Source organism: Branchiostoma floridae, chromosome 5, assembly GCF_000003815.2.
Source record: "Branchiostoma floridae strain S238N-H82 chromosome 5, Bfl_VNyyK, whole genome shotgun sequence".
Classification (NCBI taxonomy): Eukaryota; Metazoa; Chordata; class Leptocardii; order Amphioxiformes; family Branchiostomatidae; genus Branchiostoma; species Branchiostoma floridae.
The window spans coordinates 2,791,973-2,809,467 of record NC_049983.1 but is presented as its reverse complement, the minus strand read 5'-3'; the positions used below and the strand labels follow the sequence as shown (position 1 = coordinate 2,809,467).

The 17,495-nt window shown below is 42.7% G+C and overlaps 2 protein-coding genes across 2 annotated transcripts; both read right to left on the bottom strand.

Moving 5' to 3' along the window:
• Positions 1 to 8,884: 8,884 nt before the first annotated feature.
• LOC118415534 (kelch repeat and BTB domain-containing protein 8-like) lies at positions 8,885 to 13,209 on the bottom strand. Its single transcript, XM_035820208.1, has 5 exons — positions 12,947 to 13,209; positions 12,315 to 12,575; positions 11,532 to 11,677; positions 11,186 to 11,359; positions 8,885 to 10,955 (listed from the first exon to the last, which is right to left on the bottom strand). The coding sequence occupies exons 1-5, from the start codon at positions 13,199 to 13,201 to the stop codon at positions 10,052 to 10,054; spliced, it is 1,740 nt and encodes a 579-aa protein (XP_035676101.1). The 5' UTR covers positions 13,202 to 13,209; the 3' UTR covers positions 8,885 to 10,051.
• Positions 13,210 to 13,661: 452 nt separating this feature from the next.
• On the bottom strand, positions 13,662 to 16,692 carry LOC118415159 (kelch repeat and BTB domain-containing protein 2-like). Its single transcript, XM_035819536.1, has 4 exons — positions 16,500 to 16,692; positions 15,971 to 16,110; positions 15,525 to 15,731; positions 13,662 to 15,104 (listed from the first exon to the last, which is right to left on the bottom strand). The coding sequence occupies exons 1-4, from the start codon at positions 16,614 to 16,616 to the stop codon at positions 14,231 to 14,233; spliced, it is 1,338 nt and encodes a 445-aa protein (XP_035675429.1). The 5' UTR covers positions 16,617 to 16,692; the 3' UTR covers positions 13,662 to 14,230.
• Between the last annotated feature and the right edge of the window lie 803 nt (positions 16,693 to 17,495).

Here is a 17,495-nt window from a genome sequence, read left to right as displayed (position 1 = left end):
GACGAGATACATTTTATTTCTAACTGCTTCTCTAATGACCAGGAAAGAAAGGAGTAATATGAAGAGGTTTGCAAAACACACAAAAACTTCCAAACGCTTACCGACATCCCTGTATGGCACATCCGCTAGCCTGTTACTCACAGGATCGGCATGGGAACCAGTGAACAACTAGAGGGGCGAGTCAGAACAGAAATAAACAACATCCCGACTCCCGGGATTCGAACCCGCGCCGAACCCGGGCAGCCGGATCACAAATCACACGTGCTAACCACAACAACAAAAGCTCAAGAGCTGTTGGCGTGGTCAGTTTGGCAGCGCTAGAACCCACTGTTACAATAGCAATGTTCGTTCTTCCCACCACGCCGTGCTAAGAAAGAATGACCGCTTGAGGAATAAAATGTGTCCCGCATGTGCCAGTGTCCGGCAGTCCGGACCGCCTGGAAGGCCTGGCTCTAAACAAAAGGCAGTTCAACAGACCGTTTCTGATTAGCACAACGCTTGTTGCGGGTGTGACGAAAAGCCAGCACCACATGGCACAGATGACACAGACTTGTCATTTCCATGGTGGTCCGGTGACAATAAATCATGCGGTCTGCTTTTAATACAAGGAATTCTTGCTTTTACAGGAGTTTACATCAACACAGCTTGTCGTTCAAATTCATTCCTTTCAAAACATTGTTTCTGTCGTAACTATCCAAACGGGGGCGATTCAGACGCAACCAACTATCAAAACGGGAGATTGAGATGTACCTATCAAAAAGGGGGTACTTTACGATTGCTACATTACAACCTAAAACGCTAAAAACAACAATAGCGAATCAAAACATTTAAACCCTTTTATGCCTACCTTAAAAACTAGTGCTAAGTTTTAACGGCTACAATGTTTCCTGTTAATTGACGAAGCGTATTTAAATAATGAATTCTTGGACCGTCTTTATTGTGGTGTGCTTCAACAGTCGGCCGTATGATTTTCGCCCGTACTGATATTATCTAATCTTTTAACAATAATAAGCGACACTGTTCCCTTTCAGCTTGTCATTGATCCGGGATGTATCAGTACATATGGGAATATGGTGTCGCGATCCATATTTTCTAAGGCATCGGCGAAATGAACTTGCGATGTATAAACGATAAATAACTCGCAACTCGCCCTGATAATCCGTCTCAAACTAGGCATCTTATCCACTATCTAGTGATTAATCGAATAGTTTAGTTGATTTTTGTTTATCATGCATCAAATACTGAGTCATTTCAAATTAAAAACTTCCGTCAACAGTCCTGGTTTTACTGACCCCCTATTTACTTGTTCCCAAATGTGTCTAAATGGGGATTGCTACTCTGAGGTATATACTGCTCTAATTAGATACAAAATAAAACACGTTTGTATCCACTCCGCCACATTTATCTTCTATCAAAACACATACCAACATGTCTTGTAACAACCACACACGAATGTATTGACATTTTAACAGAGAGAACTAGGGTATCCATGTTACACGCTGCAACTATAGCGGGAAAGAAATGCATTGTGCATAGGTAGAATGATCTAACAAAACTTCATGATTTGACCCAAACATGGCAGAAACGATTTAAGGTTCACGGTTCACTCTGGCACTCCGTTCTCAACTTGAATGTTTAACGTGAGTCGGTGGGGAAGGGGGTTGGTACAATTTGGCAAAGAAAAGGCACGGGACATGACACTACATGAGCACGGTTTGGAGATTTTGAAAGCCGAAACCATGGAGGCAAAAAATCTGGTTGTGGTTCAAAGATGCCAGAGATCAGGGGAGGATGTTTGGCCAAATCTGCTGCAATTAGCTGTCACAGAAAATGAGTTACGACCAGGGCTGGGGCCAGGGGTAGCCTGACTAAAATCAAGCCCCTAGCGGCCGGCCCTACAATTGCCGCCACCCTATGGGGAGGGGGTCATTAAGCCCAGCCGGCGAGAGAGCTTGTGTAAACACAGGCTAGGGCCAGGGGGTACGTATGAAATGTCAGAGTGGCCTTGACTGCACTGTAGGTGTACGGAACGAAGAGTAGAACAGATGGCAAAAATTATCGTGGTGATTCTCAGAATCCGGCGATGTGACAAATTTAGTCACTGTGTCAGATAGATACTAGTAGTATGTCGACCAAACACCTAGAAAACCACGACAACGGAACTTTTATGCATGTTTCACGAAAATTCAAGACTTCACATCTAAACTTTTACGCTAACCAAGGAGCTTTTATCACTGATCATAAAAGTTCCTTGCGCTAACAGAGATGGGGTTTGGTGTGCGTGAAAAGTTGCGCATGAAAATCTGCGGGTGACAACATGCACATTCTCTTATTTCCCGGGGATTTGAAAAGTTTTTGTACTTTTACATTTAAGATATTTAAACAGAACGCTCAAAATCTTTTGACACCATTAGTGTTGATAATTAGCAGGGATTTTAACCCATGTCCTATCCGGTAACTTCCCTGGGTGGTGTCCCTGCAGACGTGTTACACGTTCGCGTATACAAGAACGGGATCCCGTCTGTATTTCCCAGTTGCCGTTATATCAGAAGGAAACTAAATCACATCCAGTATTCTAAATCCACATAGTATGGTGTCCCTAGGGGTAGGGGTGTACTAACGAATAAATTGACTAAGTTGGAGACGTCCACCATTCAACTGAATGGCCTCCCTAGGGGTAGGGATGTACCAACCAACGAATAAATTGACTAAGTTGGAGACGCCCACCTTTCTCATGCAAATAAAAGCAATTAAAGAATTAACAAAAATGGAAACAGCAAATCAACCTATGTTACTGAACATCTTTATTCATATCATAAACAAAGTAAATTCTAACGGTCATGAAAGAAAGCCAGAAAACGAACAAGACAATAATAAAAAGTTTCTTGTAACAAGAAAATGTACAAACAGCGCTACATCAAAGACATGAAAAATATAACCTCCTTGGTTACATCAAGCTAGGGAACAAGTTCCAAAATAGTAAAGAAAAACTTTCAAAAGTAGAGATGCTACATAAAATCATGCGCGTTAAATTGATAAAAACGAGGCAAACGTGAGGCATACAATCAATACTTCCATAAACGAGAAACATACTAAAATTGCAGAAGATAATGCATGATGTGGTCTACCAGGAAGGGGTCGAACTGGGAACAGGACAGCTCGTCAGAACGGTTGCTCCAGCTGGGTGAATGAAATAGGGGAGGGGGCAGCGACATTGGCCGGTCTGTCTGGCAGGAACTGGTCAGTATCAAAACTACAGAACGGTTCGGCAGAGATGCCAATAGGCTGCAGCAAAACGTCCGCCAGCTCAAGCTGGAACTCAGACGTGTCGGGCTGTGTACGGAACTCGCCTTAACATACTGTGAAAACGGCTGAACATACTCGAGAAATTGGCCTTCCAGACATGCCACGTCCTACCAAGGAGGTTGAAAGAGGGGAAGGAGTCGGCTCATAATTTGTCCCTTTTGAACCATCTTCGACTCACTTTTGAAAAAAAAAGATTAACATTGGGGTGCAAATTGGTCTTGATTTACATACACCCAACCGACTATCGGCATTGTTTTTATTGTTCACTCTAATTGACAAGCAAGTATACAAAAGTAACGGTCTCCGCACTGGTGTTCCAGTGCTGAATCAATGGGTCGATAGGACACAGCAGGGTTTAACATCGCAAAACAAAGGCCGCGGCAAGGTGCTAATTTTGAGCCGACTCCTTTCATTTGAGGTCAGGTTGGGAACTGGGATCAAACTGACATACACCCAAAAAACAATGGCATTGTGGTGCAAAAAAGTGTTGTAAACCAGACATGAATTTCACACAACCCTCATGAGCAAAAGGTGTGAGGCGCCATCACCAGGGTCATGAATGAGAAATAAGAGAAGAATGTAGCCTGTCTGTCCGCTAGCTAGGAAAACTGCATGTTTCTAAATGACTAAAAAAAGTGTATTTTTGCTTCGGAAAGATGGCCATGTTCTAAGTCAGTTAGATCCTGGGAGTAACCTGACTGTGTGGATTTGGTACTGCTCCGCCACCCTTGGAGTTTGTTGGGGTCCCCACATTATCAGGCCACTCCCATGATCTAACTATTACTTGGGCGGCTACAGTGAGAACTTCCTTTGGTATGCAATCGCTCGACACATCACATATCGCTATCAAAGGAAAAGGCCGGTGTCATAACGTTGAGAGATCTTTTGTCGGCCTAACAGCAGAAGCCATTTGTTTTGCATATCGATTAATCGCCTTCGAGAGAACTGTTATACGACATGGTGTGAATGAATACCTCCCGCGATGCATTCTACCACCCTCTTGTAAGGCCACATTTGTAAGGTTTTATCCTTGATTGTATAAATAGGTAACGGGGGAATTTTTATATCGCAGCGTTGACCAAACACCCAACGAAAGCAGTAATGATTACAGACTTCAACCCCCGTACACGCCCGACAACACGTAGAAACTAAGTTTTCTATGCTGATCATGAGTCTCCGTGAGGTGAAGATCTCATTATGCCTCCAGGTGTGGTTGTACCTATTATTTTATACGTCATTTTCATGTCTAACAAATGAGTGCTCACATTCATCACAGAAAGTTGAGAATGAACAAACAAGGCATAGCCACAAGTGGGAAGTACCAGAACATATCACGAGACAGATACATGATACAAACGATGAGAGACAATAGAGGCACGCCTGCGAATGTGGTGAAATTTCACCAAATTTCACTATTTTGGTTTTTCGTCTTCTTTCATTGTATGTGACCCCGGCGGTAGAAAGACTCTCCTGTCCCGAAGTTAGCCTGGCCAATCCACGGTAGACTGGATTCAAGGTTATTTTTGTACCCGCTCGATCTTCATGGATTGCAGCGCCGTGATCTTTACTGTTACTTTGCTGCACCTTAAGGTGTTTGATACAAACTTCCCCAAGTGCACAGTAAACATGAACACACTCATCATGCGTTGTCGACTTACAGTATCTTTGGTTTGGAATGTGGTAGTCACCCTTTGAGTCGGTGTGACAAATGGGCCTGTCATGCTCACGACTCTCTACACATACACGACTTATTAGCCCCATGCAGGACTGAGTCCGGCATGTTATGACAAATTTTCCCCTTTTAACGTTTATTTCTATGTAAGTTGTAGAACCATTCGGTGCAAGCCGGGCTAAGAAAGCTACGAGAGGTGTGCCTCGATCACAACATTCATGTATATCCCTTAAAGATGAGTCGCGCCCTGGACCGCCTGATCAAGACAGGCACGCAGGCGAAACCCAACAAAAACATACTGTATTGTCCAAACATTACGTAGTATAGCTTAAAGATACCGTGCTGCACCTTAGGGTGTTTGATACAAAATGTCCAAGGTATAGTACAGTAAACATGAATACACTCTTCATGTCGTGTAGACTCAAACATCAAGATGATCTTGAGATACATAGCAGGACTGGTCTAACCATTTTAAAGCTAAGGGTACAAACCGACGTACGTGCAACTGCAACTGCGTGGTGTCTACGTGCCACAACTGGTGCTGGTAAACGGGCTGCTAACTTCAGCTCGGTCTTGCAGATAGGGCTTTGTGGACGGTTATAATTGTTTACCTTTTCAACAATTCAAGGTGAAATATGGTCAATGAGATCAGCCGTGTTGTATTTTATAAGGTCAAAGGTCACATAACAGCGTTTAACGGTTCATTTCTTATGGAATCCTATACTGGTCTTCCCATAACTGTTGTTAGGCATAATTTGGAAAGATGTAAATGTTTTGAAGAAATATTAGACAAGTAAGAGAGGACGTGCTAGTCACAACGAGGTTTGATTAGAGGATGTAGTGCCCCACCGTTATACACATGGTTTAGCGTTTCTGTGTTTGTATAGATCAGAATAAATGCGTTACTGATAACCAAAGGCATCCATGAGGGAGGGCCTGGAGGAAATAAGTACCACATAATCGCCTGCCCCCCCCCCCCTTCACGGAGAATATGTGTAAACAAACCGCCACTGATCACTAGAACAGAACCACTCACACTCACAGAACAGAGCAGAACCATCGCGACGATAATCACGCTTACCCAAAAGGATGACATGTCTCTTCCTCCTCCTGACATAACCTTAAACTAAGATGCCCCATCTCATGTTCTCCCTGGAGCGCCGAGCTTCCGATAAGGGCCCGGCCACCCACGTCACCAAGCGGCAAGCGGGGAGATGGCACCCCGTGGCCGGCATGGGCCCGACGAACACGTGTCCCGGTATAGGAAGTAACCCTTCAGTTTGACGTAAAAAGCTAGCAAAATTCTTGGGACAAGGGCCCGGAAGTCCTTTTTTGGATAAAGAATAAAGTTCGGGATATGAAATCCTTTAGAGGGCAGACGTAAACAGGACTCTCGTCTAGATCACAAACCACCAGGGCACATATCGAACAGGTCGTCATGTACACTGAGTAGCACGGAACAAAACTAAGTCGGCATGAAGAGTGGCTTCTGTATCATGATCATGCCCTACTTCCACGGGGAGTATTTCAAAATAGGAAAATTCCGACGAATGAGTGTCCGTTTGCGTTGTAATGACAGTTAGCACGTTTCAAGATCCATACCCTGGGAGCCAGACAGGACCGGGTAGCTAGCGAGTTTAGTTCGGGGAACCAAGCCAGTCAGCCCGCCGATCTCACATTAGCGCTCCGGGGGAGTTTAACCCGAAGGAGTTATCGCTACCCTTTTCGGGGAAAGGGCAGATGGACCTTACAAAGTTCCAGCCTTAAAGTTCTGCTGTTATTTTGAAAAATAGCTCAATACACCCTTGAGCCATATCTAGTCCCTGATTCGCTACTACAATAGCCTGCTGACCAACTGTGGTGTGTTGTAGCTGGCTACCTGTGGTGTGAGTGGTCATCAATCCTAGGTTCTCCTCTCTCTGACCAAGGGCATTGGAGAGCCATTCTACAGTCATCCTGCCAGACCCCTGCACGATAGATATTGAGATCGGGCTACGGTGTGGTAACCAGGCTCGATCCCGTCTGACTCCCAGGGAAAAAGATCCACGAAACGCACATAACTTTGACCCGTATTTCAACTGAACCGAGTTTTTACCCGCAAGTACCAACCTACCGTAACTGTCTATCTCCCTGTATGCCACAGAAGGTCGTTTAGCTCTTGATCTTCGAGCAGATGTTATAGAATGGCTTATTCATATACCTACATCAACATTGCAGCATTGGCCAGATGCCTTGATTCCTTGGAACCGCTGCCATAAACACTTATCTGGCCAGGCGCAGATTATTGCAAAATATCAATGTAACATGTAGCATGTTTGACATAATCATATTGATTTTAGTTTAATTGTATTGATATTTCTTCATGATAATACTTAACTTGTGTATCAACAACATCATACTACACAGTACATTAAGCCAACGTATCGCGACACTACGACACTAGCACATACAGCCCGGAACATCATCATGACTTACCAAGCATACAATTCCTCAATCATCTCTATCAACATACAATACAATACGTTACAAAAAAGTCAAACAATATTACCGTCGCCATGGCAATGCTTTTTCATTGCCACACTTTTTTCTTCTTGGACCAATCCGAAAAAAACAGACCTGAAAAAAACAAAACAGAGGTACAGGTTTCGCCAATTACAAAATGGACACGCTTTGTCGGCAGGCGTTTGGGGTCTTACTGGGGGCCAAGAAAACAACAAGAGGGAAGTCAAGAGTTTGTAGTCAATTGTACCAAGTTTCTACAAAGGTACATTTAGCCTTTATTACATGGAGATGGAATTTTAAAATGCCAGTGGGAGTCCAATAATCCACCAAACGGATTCCTTTGTGGCAAAATTGAGCAATTACCATTGTTTTGACTTTTGAGTATTGCCAGTTCTCAAGTTTCCACAGACAATCAGGTCCAGGTTCAGGTCCGGACCTGGAAATGATCCTCTGGACCTGAATTTTCTGTACTGGTACCTCCCCCTACCAACAATAGATTTTTTTTCTTTCTGTCCTTTCACATCTTATTCTTTGACTTTAGATTTATTATGGCATTCTATGGCATTAGTTATCTGTTTTCTGATACATTTTTTCAATCTACGGAATATTTGTGCTCATTTTACAGCTGCTTTGCACAATTTATTGTGCGGTCGGAAACTTTTTTTTTTTTTTGGAAACGGCCGAAAATTGGTGCGAGCGCGGATGTCATCCATATAATCAAATCAACATGGCCTTACCTGTAAAACAACCGTCTTCTGCCGACTTTCCGCCATGTCACTTGTAAACATGGCCCTGAAGTAGGGGCTGGCCGCGGACAGAACAAGCCGATGGCAGGGAAACCGCCGGCCCTCGACTTCAAGGACGACATCCTGCAGTACCCCAGCCTTCTGTAAGTCACCCAAAGCTCCAAGAAACCCCTGCAGATAGCTCTCGTCTTGGTAGGAACGAGGACGAACTGCGCTGACGTGGGGTTCTTGGTCTGCGGCAGCCATGTTGATGATGATGATGACTGAGAGGTCAAAGGTTAAAATTACCTACACTGATTATCCACATAGTGTAGCAGACCGATACCAACCGGTCTTGAGGTCAAGGACAAGGTAGGTGGTTGTAAGAGTGATACCATCTGATGATCATCTCTCGAGATGCAATGATTTGTTGTGTACTAGTAATTAATCACCAGATGTGAATAAAAAAGTTATATCTAAACTTTCATGGTAGGTTTGGCTTGCTGATTGTCTGCATTTTATTATAGCCTACATTGGAACTAACGCTATACCTGCCTTCGTTAACGGGTTTTCAAAGAGAGACAAGTCGTAAATATTTTATCTGTGAACCTCTCCAAAGAACAATGGCCTTCAAACAGTAGACGAAATGGATGACTCTTTGTTTCCATCATGAAATATTTATTGTTTTTGAAAACATGCATAACGATATTTTACTTCTTTAGAGACAGTAAACAGCAACAAATAACATAAAGATTGCGCATGGCGCAAATTGCCACCGTCCAGGGATCTTTGGTGTCCCTTCTTGAGAAGGCACACCAGTGGAGGGATGCTACAAATGCACCTTAGTCGGGCCTACATATTAAGTGATACAAAAATACAATTTCATCACTCAACAGGGAAAATACACAGAATCTAAAAATACAATAGATGTTATGTTACTATAACTAAACGTTTTAATAAAATATGATACTATACTGTCTGTCATTGTCCGGTAATTACTGCTGTTATAGTTTAAGACAATGGACACTAAGTTAGTCCTAAAACGCCCCTAATAAATATGAAAAAAAGCAAGAGATATGTATATATCATATCAAACTGCTACTTCAAAGTACAAACTGTACTACAAGGTCTCACCCCTTGTAGCGGCTTTGGCAAAAGCCAAGATCTAGCCAAATGTTAGGGTTATACTTTTTTATTCACTGTCGTCCATGTCCTCCACAATAACGTTTAACACTAACAAACGTAAGTGGTGTGATTTTGTGCTCCCATATAAAAATGATATCTGAATGAGCATGACTTCGCTATCGACTTCTTCCATAAAAATTAACAATAGAATAACTGTAAAGTCATCAACACATATAATGGTAATCACACCTCGCAAACAACGTATCAGATATAAAAGTAGACCCCAAACCGTTCCGTTACGTGAACAATAATTGTAAAAGCTTCATAAAGGGTAAATGGCATCTTAGCTAGGGTGTTTTAGTTACTCTAGCAAGGCTGCCATTCTACCCATTCACTAACTAGATTGTGAGTGGGTAATATAAGAGACCCTGTAAACCAGGATGGTACCTGGTTATTGATGTCTGGTAACTACTGCTGTTAGACCTTAATACACGGACATCACTGCAATCCGTTATAAAAAAAAACGCTCTAAAAAAAGCATCTCTGATCTGTGAAATTTAGCCAAAGTAGAAAATTAAAGTAGAAAATCCAGTACGACAGTTATCTCATTGTAAGCGCATTCGACAAAACTTGAGATCCACAAAAAACGTCTTAAATCAGCCTTGCTCAGTGGGTCCTTATCCTGAACATTAATGCTGAAGAGTCTTAGAAGTGATATGTTTTATACCCCCTTGAGATAAGGTAGGTACATGCGTGCCACAGGGCAATGAGAACCACGTGCTATATAAGTCTCACTAAGGTAGGTGAGAGGCAGGGTAACCTTCAGATCTGTCCAGGTGTCAGCAGACCTGTCATACACATATACCAGGTGTTCATTTTCACCATCTTTATCACAACAGGTGAACCATACGTGCAGCTGGTTCTCCATTACAAAAAGACGGGGATTGACATAAATTTCACGGTTTTCTGGATTCGGCCAACCTTGCAGTTTCTGCCAGCAGTCTGACTCTGTATCGTACACCATAGTCTGGGTGAAGTAACGATCTGTGCAGAAAATCTCTGTTCCCATGGCTACTGCTGTGCTGACGTCTTCAACAGTCATTGGTGGGGTCCGCATGCACCAACGGTCCTGGCTTGTGTCATAGAAATGTACCTCGGCGCTGGTGAGGAAATACAGGCGCGAACCACAGGACAATGCTGCACAGTTCTCGTATGACATTGTAGTATTCTCATGTTGCAGCTGTGAACACTCCTTCCACTGGTTTGTCTGCCGGTTGTACTGCCACATCCACACCAATCCAATTTCTTTAATTACATCGACACCAAGATAGTATAGAATATGATCAACTTCAACGAGGTACTCATTACAACAGCGAAAGTCATATTTCAGTCTTTGCCATCTACATAGTGATGACATACCAGCATGTTCCCACACGTTCCCCGCATGGTTGTACTTATAGATGGGCAACTGTTCAATACTCTCTCGGTCATGAGTTAGCATGTAGATGTTGTTATCACTGGTGACTGTCACTAGTACTCTTGTGGCGGAAGGGAAGTCTTCAGGTTTGTAACTGCAGCGGATGTACTGCCCTTTCCGTGGGTTCATGAAGAAGAGCTCTTTGGAGCTGAAGAGAATAGAATACACAGTAAAGTAAACAAAATACGACTGGAAACCCGCACATTTTCCTCGTGAGTTAAGCCTTCAAAACTAATGTTGTCGAAAAAATAATATTGAGTACGACTCGGAATAGGGTGGAGATATTTTTACATGACTGAGATGGTGAAAATATGTATTGTAGGACCTGAAAATGCAGATTGCAGAACTAGTAATTCAAATGAAGAAGTATATACTGACGAATCATTGTCCAGCAGAACCATTTCTGTAGTCATCCCAAGTACCACATTCCTAATGACCTCAGAGATCTCATGGTCATCCCTGACCAGGGGGTGTCCCAAGATGGCTGCCATGTCATCTGAGGTCAGCAGTTTGAAGCGGATGTGAGGGAGGATGCTGGGTAGGTGGTGCAGTCTGTAGGGTACATGATAGGGGAAGATTTTTGAGGTCATTATTTTACATCGCCATAGAAAATGCTTGGATGTTGAATCATGTGGCCGATACTGCCATCAGTGTGATCCAGTATCTATTGCCATACAATGTATCCATACAATTACCAACTGCAATGAATCGTAAATATAATGGCACCCCCCTATCCTGCCTGCTGTGCTGCACCCATCTCACCACTGCCTCCCACACTGTTGTCTCCTCTTTAACATCCAGCTCATCGTGGCTGATGATCTCAATCAAATTGTTCACACTCAGGCTACAGAACTCCTCACTACAGAAAAACTGTGGATGCACAAAGTACATGATTGCACAAGTGTCAAAGCACTGCAGAAACGTAATTTCCTTGCTCTGACATACAAAAAGCTTGATGTGTATATGACCAAACATAACCAACAAAAGCAAGTAACAAATATGTAGCTTAGATGACTTGTTGTTCTGGCATATGACAATCTAAAAGTGTACATGACTAATATAAAAGGAACCATGATCTTTGTATAGCAAATATAACTGCTTTTTGGCCTAACACACCAACTATACAGGCACATTGCACAGAAGCAGTTGGTTATAATATGTACAACGAGCGACCTGTCACACATAACCAACGTTAACGCACGCCAAAATGGTTAACAAAGAGGTGTAACTTAATTGATTGTGAACAAAATCATAACAAAACGTCTCCTTTTCCAATACTCTTTGTTACGTCGAGTCTATTTGCCTAGAAATATTACATTCGTATTTAGTAAGTACCTCATTGCAAGCTTTATTTCCTGTGTTATTGCTATAAGGTGGGCAGATTTTCCCAGGCAGGGACTGAACTGTAAGGAGCAGCTGCAATTCAGTGCTAAATTGCAGTATGTCGGTAAAATACACACTGGCATTGCTATCTGAGACAATTGCCTTACCCAACATGACGACTAACCTCAGTAAAGAATCTGGCAATCCACAGCAAACAATGCTTCAGGACTATGTCTATAGAGAAGACATCAGCAAACTTGTACAGGTCCAGATAGTTGGAGCGCTCCACGTTCATGGTAATGTAGCTGCTGCAGGTGTCTCTCACATAGTCCAGTTGGAGGAGGTCGGCTGCCTGGTACAGGGGCTGCACTTTGTCCACGGACACATGGAGGGTTCCCGAGTAAATATAACTGAGGATCTCCTCAAGCATGCCTGCATCCAAACCCTGCAGGATATATACAGCATAACAATATTTCAACACGTAAGGTTTCTTTATTATATCACAAATATTTCATTACAAATTTCTTTGATTATATCATGAAGGTCTATTTTTCTATTTCATCTACAGAATGTTTACTTTTCGCACACATAGTTATTCGTTTCTGGTTACAATGCTCAAATCAAAAGTAATTTGTACGTGACCCACAGAGGTCACTAGTTACTAATACGTAGTAAGTGGAGAGGGGAGCATAGCGGGGGACACATCAAGGAAAGTTTGTTGTTTAGTGTACATGTTATCTAATAAGTACAAAACGTATCGTATTTTGGAAGTCCCCTGTTTCACTCTATTATAACCACACGTTACGCCAACCCTACCTGTAAAACAACCGTCTTCTGCCGGCTTTCCGCCATGTCACTTGTAAACATGGCCCTGAAGTAGGGGCTGGCCGCGGACAGAACAAGCCGATGGCAGGAAAACCGCCGGCCTTCGACTTCAAGGACGACATCTTGCAGTACCCCAGTCTTCTGTAAGTCACCCACAGTTCCGAGAAACCCCTGCAGATAGCTCTCGTCTTGGTAGGAACGAGGACGAACTGCGCTGACGTGGGGTTCTTGGTCTGCGGCAGCCATGTTGGTGACGATGAATAACCCAAGGGTTAAAGCTTAGGTAAGCTATACAAACACTGATTACCCGCATAATGTAGCAATGAGTGCTGGCATTATCTCTCGGGATTGAATGACGTTTTCCATAACATGTTAATAACCGAAATCGACATCTGTGCAGCTGGCAGGAATGTTATGTTTTACCTGCCCTTATTTTTGAGTGTTAGTTTTGTAGTGAAACGCTTCCTACAATGAAGAGGTTTTTAAGATAATTTTTTTTTTGTATTTCGGCACGTCTTGGTCGGATGTTAATGTATGTATGAACCCAGATAGTGACAATGTTGATGACTTACTAGTACATTCAACCAACGTTACTTCACGTGCCCAAATAATAGTGTTATACATGTACGATATTGTGCCTGTAGTTGATCAGAGATCTTTCTGCCTAACAGCCCTAGTGCTTTTGCAACTTCTAAAAACGAGAGAACTCAGTGCAAGTATCATTTATTTGTTGCTTGAAAAATAGATACAATGGTTCAATCAAAGTGACTTCATTATTTCTAAATACTGTACCATACAATTACTGGTACATGTATCATGTTGATTCCGTTCAATAAACGTTACTTGTAGTAATACTTAATAACTGGTGATGAAAAAAGATTTAAAAACAACAAAAACAGCAACATCTCTTGACTCTCACCAAAGAGAATGCTTGGCGTGATAAAACAATTGTCCCAACTCCGAAACATACAACTTTTCCATATTATATTTTGTTCTTCACAGTTAAATCTAGCAAAAATTATATAACAATAAGAAACTACCAAAATACCTACAACTTGAATCAGTTATGAAACACAAAAGTAGAGCAAAAACAATTAAATTTTTTTTTTTGATGACACAATGCCCAGTGACTTCCAGTGCTACACACATATATGATTCTCTATACAAATGAAACAAACAAAGGCTGTTGTCTTACAATCAAAGTGCTACACAAAACAAAATAATGCCACTGTAAAGGTCATGCAGCAAAAGCTGACAGCAGCACTTATGATACAATCAGACAGCTCTGTCTCCTGCATCTGCTGTTCTCTGAGTGTTAGCACACCTGCCCAACACACCTGGCAGGTAGACACGTGCAACAACAGGTGAACATATCCATACCAAGTTATCAGGCAGGGTGACATCCATTTCTCTCCAAACACCCTCACACCTGTCAAACACAAGTACTTGCCGATAGTCTGGCTCTTGGGTATTTAAATACACATGTAGCTGGTTCTCAAGTACAAATAGATTAGCACGGTATTTTCTGTCCTCAGCCTCAAGAGCACTTTTCCCTGCTGGAAGCTTCTGCCATCTGTTTGCATCAGTATCGTACACTGAAACAGAAGTAAAGTCAAGGTCTGAGTGGAAGATCTCAGTACCCAGGGCAATACTTGTCCAGAACATATCGGTACTATCCGTCAGTGGGGCTCGCTTGAACCAGCGGTCCTCCTTTGGGCTGTAACAGTGCAGTTCTGTTGAGCTTAACAAATAGAGGCAGCCATTTGACACTGCTGGTTCCATGTAAGAAATGTTAGTTTTGAGCTGGGAACAATCCTGCCATTCAATCGTGTTCCTGTCATACTTCTTCAGTGTAATGATCTGTGACGGATTGGTCCAATTGCAACAAAAGTAATACAGATGTCCATCAACAGCCAAAAGGTACTGGTGACATAGCGATCCGGGTAGCCTCTCCACTACTGACTTTTGTTCCCAGACACCCTTCATTTGATTGTACAACAGCAGGAACAACTGATCCTTTGACTTCGCAGTCAGGACGTAGATTTCGTTGTCACTGGTGACTGTAGCACTGACGATAGGAGGAATTTCAGCTAAACTGCAGCTGAAGTACTTCCCCAATCTGGGGTTTATGCCTTGCATCCTGTTGGAACTGGAAAAGACAGAAACTCTGTTTAAGTTAGAACAATACTTCATGTGTCAGAGGAAGAATTCAGATTAAGGCCAGCTATAACCAGAATCATAACTTTGAGTTACTGTGTAAACGTGAGATTACGTGGCGTAACGACTACATGTCTACTGCAGAACCCAAAAGGTCCGGGTTCAAATTCTGTCATGTCAACAGCGACTTTGTGTCCTTGGGAAAGGCACGTAGCATGACTTTGCTCACTTCACTCAAGTAATTGCAGTTACTAGTAGGGACATCCCTCGGATAGGACGTTACATGAGGACCGTGCCATAATGATCATTATCATGATCATGGGCACTAAATTCAGAAAGAGCAAAAGGACCACAAATGCCAACAAAAAATATAATAGCCTTCATGTCATTATCTACTTGGCTAAGTACAGACCGGGCTTGAATAAAAAGGGCCATTTCCTCTGCACCAATCCCAAATCTCGGCTTTATGTTGGAGGCACCTCTGTGTACCACATTCTTGATGACCTCTGAACTCCCAGGATCCTCCCTAACCAGGGGGTGTTCCAAGATGGCTGCCGTGTCATCTGAGGTCAGCAGGCTGTAGCGGATGTGAGGGAGGATGCTGGGTAGGTGATGCAGTCTGTAAGGTACAGAACAGAAGATGACAAAATGCTGACTGTAGAGTACAGAGTAGGACCAATGTTTTGTGGACATGTTTCTACACCACTGAAAAAAAGCCTGGGATGTTCAATCTCGTATTATAACCTGCCAAATTGTAATAATGAACTGGGTTTCTGCAGTCATTCAATGTGTACACAGAATTACCAACAGAAGACAGATTAGACAATAGAAGACACTTATAGAAATAATGACACCCACCTGTCCTCTCTGCTGTGCTGCACCCATCTCACCACAGCCTCCCACACTGTTGTCTCCTCTTTAACATCCAGCTCATCGTGGCTGATGATCTCAGTCAGCTGATTTAAACTCAGACCACAGAACTCCTCACTGGAGGCAACCTGGGGAATGCAGAGTACAGGAAGTGTGTAACTTAATCCTGTTCTGGCAAAAAAGAATCGACAAGTGTTGATGACAAGTTGTATATTCTAATGAACAAAAGCAACCAGATGATCTATATCTATACATGTATGGCCAGTATGTCTGCCTATCAACATAACATACCAGCTTTACAGTAACTCTGCACAGCAGAAGCTTGTTATATTAGACTGAATGACCTGACACACCTAACCTTTATGTACCCAAAATGCTACCTTATATTTTGAAAAAAGTTTTAAATGTGTCTTATACTTTTTTTGTTATACTGTGCCTATTTTCCTTACAGTCTACACTACAGCCCCTTACCATAGGCATTATTTCCAATTTTACATCATTCAACATAAAGACCTGCCTCTGTAAAGTGTCTCGTCATCCACCGCAGACAAGCTTTTCGGACATTGTCTAAAGAGAAGACATCAGCAAACTTGTACAGGTCCACACAGGTGGAGCGCTCCACATTCATGGCCATGTAGCTGATGCAGGTGTCTCTCACATAGTCCAGATGGAGGAGGTCGGCTGCCTGGTACAGGGACTGCACTTTGTCCAGTGACACATGGAGGTTTCCCGAGTAGATGTAACTCAGGATATCCCCAAACATGCCTGCATCCAAACCCTACAAAACAATGTAACATAAAATTGTTCAACGTATGCTATATAGTGTATCAGGATATACCATTACTAGTACGTAAGAAAAATTCTTACAGAACTGTCAAATTTCATCACATTTTTTCATTTCATCTACATAATCTTTATTTGAACATATAGTAGTATGTTTCTGATGCTCATAAAAAAAAATTAATGATAATGTGTGGCCCGTAAAGTTGACCTTTAACACCCTAATACCAATGAGGTCAGTCAGGGGGAGGGGGGCATAACGAGGGGTACATCGAAGGGAAGTTGAACATCTGTTGGTTTTTAAAAGCCAATAGTTTCAATTGTTTTATGTGTTCTCTAGGATACACAGCACATTTGAACGGTCATTGTTTCGCTCTATTTTAATCACATGTGTTTCCAACGCTACCTGTAAAACAACCGTCTTCTGACGACTTTCCGCCATGTCACTTGTAAACATGGCCCTGAAGTAGGGGCTGGCCGCAGACAGAACAAGCCGATGGCAGGGAAACCGCCGGCCCTCGACTTCAAGGACGACATCTTGCAGTACCCCAGCCTTCTGTAAGTCACCCACAGTTCCAAGAAACCCGTGCAGATAGCTCTCGTCTTGGTAGGAACGAGGACGAACTGCGCTGACGTGGGGTGCTTGTTCTGCGGCAGCCATGTTGATGATGATGATGACCATAAGGTCAAAGGCTATAATTATCTACACTGATTATCCACATAGTGTAGCAGA